Below are 11,947 nucleotides of genomic sequence, written 5' to 3' on the forward strand. Positions count from 1 at the left end.
CGCTCGCGTCTTATGTTATCTCTCTCTCTAACCGTGTTGAAAATAATGAATGCAGCCATTTTCCTACTTTTTGCGTAAGTTAAGATGCATAAATTGAGAAAATTCGTAACTTAAGGGTGGCCCTAAGCTGTCGTAAGTTACGACGTTATTTTATTCGTAACTTAAGATACGAAGTTTAGTAGGACGGAGATTTAACGTAACATAAGGTTACGATACAAATCGTAACTTAAGATGCTTAGTAAAACTCAGCCCATGCAGCTTATTAGGCGTAGGACGACTGGTTCGCCCGTTGTCAGTATATGTGACCGGATGGGGTGTCCTGTTTGGTGTCTTCGGCAGTATGCTTCATTGAGGTAGTCGATATCAGTTTCGTGTTATCACAAGGGAACCAACACGAACATACAGCAGCCTCAAAAAATACACAAATATATATAAACTACAATACACACATTCAACTCGCACACCGGAAAGGTCGTCGTTAAATGACCATAGCTGCCGATAGGACGTTAAACAATATAAAAACATATGGACAAAGAACAATAAAGGAACATGAACTTAAAATTGATATAATGATGTTACCCTTTAAATCTTAGAGAGCATGTTTGTCACCTTAATATGAAACATACGATGACGGGGTAAAGAAATTTTGTGTCATCTTAACATATGGATTGTACGTATGTATATTTATCCAATGGCCATAACTATATATATATTTAATTAAATAAAGGAATAAGAAAGCACTTAACCTTTTTTTGTTTTGCATTGTTGTTTATTGTTTTGTTTTATTTTATTCATTTTTTTCTTTATTTTTATTTATTTATTTTTTTTGTTTTTGTTTTTTTGTTTTTGTTATTGACCATTTGCATATATAAGTACAAAGTCCTGTTATTCCCAATTTCTACCTTATTTATTTTACATGTATGCATATCCATGTCAATATCTGTGTATATAACCTCCCTGTCTCGGTGTAACCAACCAATGATGACAACTGAGTAACTGTTATTACTATGAGCATTGTGTTTTTGTGCGATTCCAAACGCTCTTGTCTCCTCGATTAAATATTTTTTCTGTTCATATTTTGCCATATATATGCATGTCATTTTACCCATCATTATTGTCTTGTATCTTGTATGTGCATATGTATTTCTTATGACATAAGATGATATTGTTTTAAGATCAATAGTAGGGTAAGATAAATGCAAGTGTCATTACGGTTAGCATACACAAACATAGATTATATTAATCTATGTTGCCTCCATCCGTTTGTGTACACCTCATTCATTAAGTTATCTGCTCCCTCCTTACTCATGGATAAGTATCACGCATTCCTAATCATGTTCATGCTATGTTGTATTAACTGTACGTATTGAATTTTAATTGAGTTTTTATTTCAAATAAGATTTCATGAAATTAGTCTTAGAAGTTTTTATTTTTCATGTTTGCGAGTTAATTCAGGAGGTCACGTCACTGTTTCTGACGTCACACTCGATTTCTAATTGGCACAGCCAATGAAAACTTCTCCAGGGCATATAACGAGGGTTGATTGATACATGTAAGTTGTGAGCCTCATAATGAAGGATTTGAATTTCGCTGGACATATTGTTTCATTTTTCAACATAATCCCCTTCAGTATCTATACACATTTTTTCAGCGGTGTTTAAGGGCCTAAATGCCACTTTTATAGAACTCCTTTTCTTGGCTGTTCAGAAAGTCATCCACTACATGAAAGGGTTAGGGTGCCTGAAATAGTTGTTTTCAGTTTTGGAAAAAGATGAAAGTCTGATGGAGCGAGATCAGATGAATAAGGCGGATGTTCAATCAGTTTGAAGCCACAATCGTGAATGGCAGCCATGGCAATAACAGACTCTTTCACATTAAACCTAACCCTAACCGATTTGGTCCTTTTTGCAAAAGGCGCTAATCTTGTTTACGATAGAGTGCTACCTCGTCGATATAAACTAACCAAATAAAACCAGTCCTGGGGTACACGGCCCTATATAGTCAGAGAATAGTAGGACTTAAAAAGAACATCCTTGAATACCTTCTTCAATACGAGACTTACAACTTATCAATCAGCCCTCGTACTCTAGTGAATTATCATACAGATGTTTTCATTACAACAGGCTGATTATGCGATCAATGTAATTATTGAGCTTTCTGAAAGCATGTCCATTGTAGAACATAGGATAGAAAAGTTTCATCACCTTACAATAGTTGCAACGAAAAAATCTAATTCAATGTACCAAGTTTTGTAAAAGAAACAGGAAAAAACAATGATTCTACATAATCATCACATGTCTTTCTGGTTCGTATCCTCCAGATATCGCCCCATTTGAATAACAATCGCACTTAAATGGATGGCGGACACGTGTGATAAATCGAATTCTGGAATCATTTTCAGTACGTATATAAAGAAAATCACTCTGGCAATCGTCAAAAAAGAAAGAAAAAATATTGCGGTTCCTGACGATGTATTTTCATGGCATTTAATTGAATTACTTGTCGAATTCTAGCTGGAAAGTCGTGGATTTATCTGTCGTAAGACAAATACAGAATAAACTGAATGCTTACTTTTTTCTAAATCAATATTTGAAATTTTGAGCTGTGTGGAATAAGGCCGTGATTTATAGCGCTTCACTGAGAAGAGGAACGCGCTGCAACATCTTTAATTCTCCAAACCAATTTCTAGTATCTGCATTCGTGCTCTGGCACTTGAGAGTATGCTGCTGTTCTTTCTGACGTGACAAACTCTGGAAATCGATGGCAATTCTGCCAAAAACATATACGGAACCTATCACAAAGCTTAAACTATGTTTTTGATGAGGTTTTTCAAGTCTAAAGTTCAGCCTCATTGTGCTTTTAAATTACTGGTTTGTTATGCACGTTGAATCACTGCCAATTCCTTCATCCATTCAATGTTAACGACGTAGGGAAATATTCATTCATGAATAATCAAATAAGACTTCGGCTGCTGTGGTGTAATTGTATATCAATACATTATCTTTTTACGACTCACCCAAACATAGTCTAACACGCCAAATCGATCTGCCTTTCTGGAGGTGGCAAGTCTTATTTGGCAGAAAAGGAGTGGTGGATATCCACTCGGTAAACATGTCCAAGGGCCCTTGGCTAACACAAATGTAAATCATGATCATCGGACGTGGCTGGAATTCAGCTCAACACACATATGGGTCAAGATTTTAATTGTTTGACAACGACGACGACGACGACGACGATGACGATGACGGTGGTGGTGGTGGTGGTGGTGGTGGTGGTGGTGATGATGATGATGATGATGATGATGATCAAAGTTTTTAGTGGTGGTGGTGGTGGTGGTGGTGGTGTTGGTGGTGGTGATGATGATGATGATGATGATGATGATGATGATGATGATGATGATCCAAGTGTATGAATGAATATAGAGGGAGTAACACCAATCTAATGGGAAAGTGTGATTTTTAAGAGTCTTTATAAAATAAAAGATCAATATCGTAATGAAACGCTGTGATGAGGCATGGAATAACAGTTTAAATCAATCAGGATTTCTGAAGATCGACGTTAACGATATAAATTCCTTTCTCTTTTCAGTTTTAATGCCACATGCTTGCAACGTTGTTTACAACATTTTATTGGTGAATGTGAAATTCAATATTCCGAACCCTCCCTTTTTATGTTTTTAAATCGCTTGATCTTGCAGAAAGTGATTCAATAAGTGTGAAGCATTTGTCATGTTTGAATCATGAAACGGTCTAAGATCTGAAATTGTCTCAAATCTAAAACTTTAAATCTTGGCTTACCCAGTAACAAATATCCTTATCAGTGCTGAAATGATTGGCGAAGCAAATTGTTAAGCGTAAGGCTGATCCATAATCCTGAGGCTAGATGTTACGTTTCTCAGCTGAAGATGTTTGACTAGGCCAATACGTTTTGCTGTATACTTTATTGCAAATTCCTAACATGCTGACAATCTCAAAGTATTGCCTGCATTTATACATGTCGCTGACCTCGACCAGTGTCGATGCAGTAACATTTAGAAACTATTAATTGCTAACGATGTTCAAATTGTCCTACCTCCCGTATAGAATATAAAAAGTTTTATTCGGTTTGTAAATATTATTTTAATACGAAAAGATGTTATCGACCAAAACGTTTAAACCGATCCATACTTCAATGACAGCTGAACTTTATATGTTTACGGAAGAAAAAGGCAAAAGAAAATAAAAGTCTCAAAAGGGATATGCAATATAGATATATATGCACCAGAGAAACTCAAATGACGAAGGAAGATAACTCTATGACTTGTGACCTGACCGGGCTTAACTCACGATCTACGACACCTAATCGTCTAACCAGAACTACCGGCATCTTAAACCACTGTGTCACATCCAAGATCCTTAAAAAAGAACGTTTCAATGACGCAGTGATGGTTGACCCGATACCCTGACATGATTATAGTGACAAATCGTCTATAAGATGATATGGATACCTGGATCGCAAAGTACATTACATACATGGATGCGAATTGTACAAATATAACATATATTCAATACAGTACAACTACGACAGGAAACTCAAATCTTTAACTTTAGGATCAACAACATCAAAGAACGTGGATGTTGCGCAGCGATATAAGCTGCGGGTAATTGCGTGCCGTAGATCGTGAGTTCGAGGCCCGGTCAGGGCACGAGTCATAAAGTTGCCTACCTTCGTTATTTGTGTTATCATGTTATATATTTATACCATTGGTTGCGAAAAGCACGATCCCGAACTAAGACAATTGCTCTGATAAAGGATTGCACGAAAAGTTTAAGATAACCAAGTGAGTTTATCCTATGGAGACTGTCATGACACAAGACGTCAGTTATGTTGACATGTCATCAATATGGAATACCCCTGGAGCCTGATTGACCTTGAACAGCAACAGTATTCGGCTGGCATTGACAAGTTTCGTCAAAACGTGCGGCTATATTAATAATTTACCTCCGGTTTGTCTCAATCAATCAGTTGTTTCGTTCATATTAAATTTTTATCACTCTCATGGCATTTTAAAAATATTGATAAAAACTATATCACTCTCGCGCAGTATTTCTACAAATGTTGATGAAAGAATATGCATAGTGTATATTTCTCTCATTCTGAACAAGTTTATTTTACAAATATGAACGATTTCAATTTTTCCACACTGCTCATTTCTCTTGAAACAATTATCCATTGCTAAAATGTTTAGGAAACACAAGCATCGCCATTTTCGTATGTGATGTCGGGCATGCCCAGTGATGACCATAATCACTTACCAGGTCAACGATCTGATTGAGTCTGAGGCCAAACTTGACCATTAGTATGGTAGATGCGTTGATGACGGGTCGGACGGATTTCTCGTATCCTACCATGAGGGACTGGTATAGGCGCTGTTCGTCAGGGATCCGTGGAGTCGTTGCACCCCACCCTATAAATGAAAGCACGCTGATTAATATGCGACTTTAAGTGTCGTTGAATACTACCGTTTCTCAGCGATTTTGCTGAGGTTTGGTTGATATGAATATAATGAATTGATAACAAATCACTCATATCACATACTACCTATGATAAACAATGGCTAATGTTCTTCTGGTCAACCAGTGATGTAAACAATGATACATCATATATATCGACACCAAACATGTTAGTTTCGTGTCTAATGGATAAAGTTTATAAATCGGAAAAAGTTCTATACGAAATCGAAACATTTTAAGCTGAATTTGTTCATCTATGTTCTAACTAGTTAAAGCAGTGCGCTTAATTGGAAAAAGATTCGCGTGTTATACGTAATAACAGGAGATTGAGTAGAGATGATTAAGTATTTACCCTGTGCTGTGATCCATAGCAACGTCAATGAGGTCTCAATGACGCACTCCCAAAATTTCCCGGCATGCTTCATCACGGAAGTACTGCTTTCACTCTAAATGACAAAAACACATAGAAACATAAGAAGAATACTTATGCTATTTACTAATAAGCACATACTGTAGTATACGTTGTGGAATTATTCAACCCCAGAAAATAATTATCTAGTAAAAGTCGATATATATCATCTCAAGAGAGAAAGGAAAATATGATTCAATTTTCTCATTGCGAATTTTACGTTAATACGAAAAGCGTAATTGAATTTTATCTCAAAACAACCTTTGTTAATGGATCACAAAAAAATATATAGATGTCTAGGTGTTTTACTTTCTATTTTCGCAAAGCCCCAGTGCCGTGATCAAAATTGTTGGATAATTGCGGTATGGTCCCAGCGAGGACAATATACATGTTCATGGTATGCTAGCCACACTGGTGGCAATCACATGTCAATTCGGGAGAACTTTCCGGTACAAAAACGTTACGATGAATCAGATTGTTTACAGACAGACTGCAGGCGACATGACACTAGGCTTTGGAGAGATGGTTGTTAAAAGCTGCTGTGGTATATCTGGTCTTGTTATTGTGTAACCTCTATTTATAAAATCTCCCGACATTGGCAGACATCTCTATTATATGTCTGCAGAAACTGAGTTACGTGCACACGAGTGGTTGTATGTCTATGTAGATGTCTCATCTATAGAACTGTTTGCTAGCCACACAGATTTTGATATGACCAATTCATTTATCCACTAAAGAAACACTGTGTGTATATTACGCAACGCCTACCATTGTCCATTTAGTATAATGCTACCTTGCATACCATATCTCTATGAATAATGTCAAGGGGTCAGAACGCACACACCCATTTCATATTCTTTTAAAATATCAAAGTATTATAAACTGAAAAATTAGGGGATTATTGCAGGTCATCATCTGCTACATCTGGAATCCAATATATTTGGCTCCAATCATCATTAAAGAGTCCCAGAAGGATGGAAAGCTTTTTTATGTAATTTTACATTCTACATCATGATAGCGGTACTATATTCATTTCCTAATCCATACCAAAAGTGTTATCCATTTGTGTTTTATACAACCCATATTTACATAAAAGATGTATGCCTCACTGATACATTGTACGTGACGTATTAAAGTAAAAACACAAAGCACATTTGATAATATCAATGGTTGATGTTATCAATATGTATTATATTGTGTAATTTCATATTATAACGAATTTTCATATACAAAATAAACATAAACCATAATAGGCAAAACTCAGCCATACATTGACATATACTGCAGCATCGTAACAACTAAATTATCTCCAAAGATTTAAGAATGTACACGCATGTCCACTTCTATATCCACCATGATCTACCGTGATATCTGTCATTTTCTATTATCATGATATTTGTTGCTAATACTGTAGTAAGAAAAACGTTACCCAGAGCACCCATGTTACATGTATTACTATTGTGCCTGTATCAATTTCAAATCAATTTGGCCAACCAAGAAGAAATAATGCGTATTGTCTCGGATGTGAGTGGTAGATAGGCGACATGACTTCACTATAAATGAATATTACTTTGCGTATGTCAGACTTTCTCCGCCAGCACATCCTTTACCGGATGTTCTTAGAGATAGAGTTTTATATTGCTTTCCTAAAACTAATGACGTATAGAAACGCCAGTGGAAATTCGACAACGATCTTTATTCGTATATCACGATACATCTGTACTTGCGTCGTTATCTAGGAAGGTCATGACGAAAGAGAAAGTAAGACAATGCATAGAACTTGTCATTGTTATTTGATATACATATTGTAATTACGTTATTTTTATGGTAGCAGAGCAGCCTCGAAGCGTTTTGGAAAATAAAACTCAAGTTTATGACTGAAGCGGTAATGTCTTCTCATCTTTCTGATGACGTCACGGTAATGGCGTGTTTAAAGTATCGTGTGGATAGCTCTGGCCTGGTCTGGGTCTGATCTGGTTTCACAATATACGTAGACTTTATTCAGATTGACAGGACAAATGAGACGCTACAGAGAGTCCTGAACTCCATCTCGTTTCATGACTTTTACCAGACATTGAATTGACCACGAAATCATTTTTATCTGAATCATACGGTAACATACAAGAAAGATTAATATGTCCTATCAAGAATGCTATTTATTTTTCAATGAACAGTCGAAATCGCTTTCTATATCAAGCTATTAGACATAGCCGGATATTGTTATTTAAATAATGATTATGAAAAAAGTATTCTTTATAGGGATTAATTTGAGTGAAGTCTATGTGATGGAGACATACAAACGGAGTGTAAACTAAATAAGAAAGATGATGGGAGTATACTTCGGTATTTTGTGTTATGGTTCCATCACATGAAGAATATCTAAAGTCAATCACAATAATTCAATTGGTTTTACACGATTCCTTTAAATATCTTCTATCCACGGACTTTTTTCTCTTAGAAATTATTACGCTTCTGTATCACCCAATCAAAAATAACGCTACAAATCGTGACGACATGTTTTACGTAATGGGCTGATAACTTATTTTAAAGCCAATTAAAATTTTAACATTATAGACAATTGTTTGTGATTGATTTGTCGAGTACTTTGTCAACGGTTTTTGAGTATTTAGGTTTGACTCTGGTCGGTTTGTAGGAGCCTCAATGCACATTACTTTAATCCAAATAATTTAAAGTAAAATGATAACCGATATTCTTTTCCTATCTAATAACTTAAATATCGGATGTTTCAGGCACCAGAATGAAGGAGGAGAGAGTGGGGAGGGGGCCTTAGAAATGAGAGTGGAATCAAACTGTCTCTTTCCTTGATATTTATTCAGCTGTTTTATTCAGTTCATGAATTTGATTTTAAAAAACCGAAACCGAAGTGATGTTTATCTGCGTGGCCCATTTCCGCCTTCCATCTAACTTCTGAACCTGGTGTTTCGAATGAGCATTATTAAGGAAATTTTACAAACCTTCACTAGCAGAAATAGCTGAATACAATATAAAAATTATTTTTCCTTCCGACACAGAATGCTGTACATTCAAACTTAATATGTGTTATTTCACGATAACAACTACTGTTACATAATAACTAGCCATATTATATCATATTATTATTATTATTATAAATATGGGGATACATATACATAAATAAAACAACAACTCTACGTTTGATAAGAGCATGCACGTGTTGTGAAATCTGTTCATGCTTGATTTTCTTTTAAAGTTTATATCGGTATATAAGAGACGTATATGTGTGATATATACGTCTCTTGGTATAGTAAGGGACATCATTACAAACACCACATAAGTAAGAAATTGTGTCGTGTTCTTCAGAGATACATAAACAGTGTATATACATGTATATCCTTCGCAAACAGTAAAGCATAGACGCCGAACGGGATAGCAAACACAGTATATACTTTGTTTGTCTGGTTGTGGATGAGAATGAAACAATGTGTTTTCTCAAGGGTAAGATATACGGGGATTCCACTTCAGAGATGATTGGATTGAACACATTGTAATAAATTTTGGACAAAATCGATATAAAATGATATCTGGACGATTGATAGAATTTGTTTCTGTGTTTTTCCTCAAGCCAAATATCACCTGTCACCGTGGAGTTTTACATGAGTGTTTTAAAATTTCACACCACGTGCTTCCCCATCTTCAGTAGATCAGTACTGTTCTAACTATGCAGTGTCAGACTGATGTTTGCTTCCTCGAAAAATAATAAAACCCTATAAAGACATTGTCTTAGGCGATGACGTCACTCAAGCTGTCTATTAAAAGTGTCATCACACTGCAATATCATTAAATGGACACGACAGCATGACACACCACCATCACATTACAATGCAAAAACAGGCTCACATTCCAAATACACAACCACGCTTTGTTTTCCAATATTTCAGATGGACAATAAACAATTTACAATTGTGTATCTACAAGATATAAACTAGCCCACGGTTCCAAGTATTATTTTCGGTCCGTGTAATATTTTGAGGAAATCTCCTGTGATAGGTTCATATCTGTTGTTCTATATATAGTCAGTGTTCCAGTGCCCTTACTAACCATGCCTCCTACCAGCATCTACCATCCTTTAGATTTTTCCAGGAAATGATTCCTCCCGCGTTAAGTATTACCATTAGGCGATAGTTCTTGCTGGTAAATAGCTCTGCGAGTTTCACCGGATGGTTGGTCGGGATTGTCTCTGTTCTGGTCAGTAGGTATTCTTCGAGTGAAAACTGAAAATACTACTTATACTAGCAAGTTAGCATATCGAGACCTACCGGGTTGTGTGTAATAGAAAGGCGTTTATAAATGCATTTACATATTATGTTGAAATATTCATTATTTTCATTTTTATGTTAATGAAGATTCTATTTTAGATTTCATTCTATTTTGCCATCATGACTTCCTAAGGCCTGTTCGACAAGGTCTTGGAACAGCCAAATTTTCGCAGTCCAACTAGGTAGATACAGATGTAGCAGTCCAACTAGGTAGATACAGATGTAGCAGTCCAACTAGGTAGATACAGATGTAGCAGGAATCATCCCTTGACTAAATGGTGATAAAAGTTTCAATATATGTAAGGAATAATGCATTGTATTGCAGGGTGTAGAGTAAATATTACTTATTCAAACAATGTGCATATACTTCAATTTACAATCTTCATTTGAATTGTTCATCCCAAACTTACATCAAGTTGTCGCAAGCGACATGAAAATCGGAGGGTTCATAAAACTGAAATCCTAAACTGAGAAGATATTGCAAATCGAGCAGCGTTACTTGTGTCTTTCCTGATGAACAGTTTCCATTTTACACCAATCTGGATGCGATTTACTGAACCGTCTTTGATAAAGGCTTTCTGTGTTGTTTGGGTCGTGAATTCATCACGAGTGAGTGCTTTATAGATAGACCAGGACCACGGGGGTTTGTCGTTCCGCCATTCATCCGTCTCATGATTAGACACCCAATTTATATTCAATGTATTAAATTACAACAGAATGAGACCTAACATCTATCACAGGTCCCAACACTGACGGTTCAGGACAAAATTCAACGGCACGTGCAATACATCAATCTCGCACTTAATATTAACCTAGCGCTTGTTGGAATCGTCCATTCGGAAATATATATATATACGAAATGGGTTTATGTCGGATTGGTTAGTGATCAATTGAATTCAAGGCGGGCCTAGTCGCCACAAATCATCACGGATGAGATTTACCCGGTGCTTTTTGTTAGATCTTTATTTCGAAACATAGTGATAATGGAATGTAGTTTCTAGCGTTAAGATGATGATAACCATTGTACTCTAAGGATTCAATATATATATATAAATGGGCCATGCTGTCACCATAGATGGATTAGTCGATGCGGCGCACACACAGTAAATCGTTTTAGAATTGCAAATAGCGTATTTTGAATTGTGAAAGATTTGTTAACTTTGCGAAATGATATTTTAAAAAATATTGAAATGTTAGTTTCAAGATATTTTCCAAGAAAGTGTTCATGAAACGAAAATATTATGCATACTAGAAAAAGTTATTGTAGATTTCAGAATGCATAATTTGAAGTAGGCCTTTACCAGAACAGTGCTATCCAAATGGTGTTACCGAGCACATGTTAGGATTATTCATCGAGATCTGCTACCGTTTCCATATGCAGTGCAGCCACTGCAGTCGCTAGGGGTGCCATTCTTCTCACACCTTCCCTCTATTATATCGTGTTAGCGATATCGACTTCTCCACTGCGCTCGAATCAGCGTAATTAAATAGCTCTTTATAATCATAGTGTAATCCAATTAATTCCGCCTAATGAATGGCGATATCCCGGACATGGAACCGAGACGTCAATTAGTTTTACAGGCGCGGAATTCTCTCACAGCACACGTGTGAGACGCGGTATTCGTTCTTTGATAAGATACGTTATTCGTTCTGTTTGCGCGAGGTTCCGTTCTTATTCTGTACACGTTCAGTACTCGCTCATTTTATGGTTGAGTAGAGTCAACGTACTTACTTTGTACATGGGACATACT

General features: G+C 36.2%; 1 protein-coding gene across 1 annotated transcript in view; it reads right to left on the minus strand.

Annotated features, from left to right (window-relative positions):
• Nucleotides 1–11,607, minus strand: part of LOC117342652 (neuronal acetylcholine receptor subunit alpha-10-like) — a 40,779-nt gene extending 29,172 nt beyond the window's left edge. Inside the window, exons 1-3 of the mRNA XM_033904852.1 lie at nt 11,563–11,607; nt 5,845–5,938; nt 5,295–5,446 (exon numbers count right to left, since the gene is read on the minus strand). Of these exons, the coding sequence (XP_033760743.1) occupies nt 5,295–5,446; nt 5,845–5,938; nt 11,563–11,607 (291 nt within the window). The remainder of the gene's footprint in view (nt 1–5,294; nt 5,447–5,844; nt 5,939–11,562) is intronic.
• Nucleotides 11,608–11,947: the final 340 nt, after the last annotated feature.

The sequence above is a fragment of the Pecten maximus genome, chromosome 2 (genome assembly GCF_902652985.1).
Source record: "Pecten maximus chromosome 2, xPecMax1.1, whole genome shotgun sequence".
NCBI classification, from domain to species: Eukaryota; Metazoa; Mollusca; class Bivalvia; order Pectinida; family Pectinidae; genus Pecten; species Pecten maximus.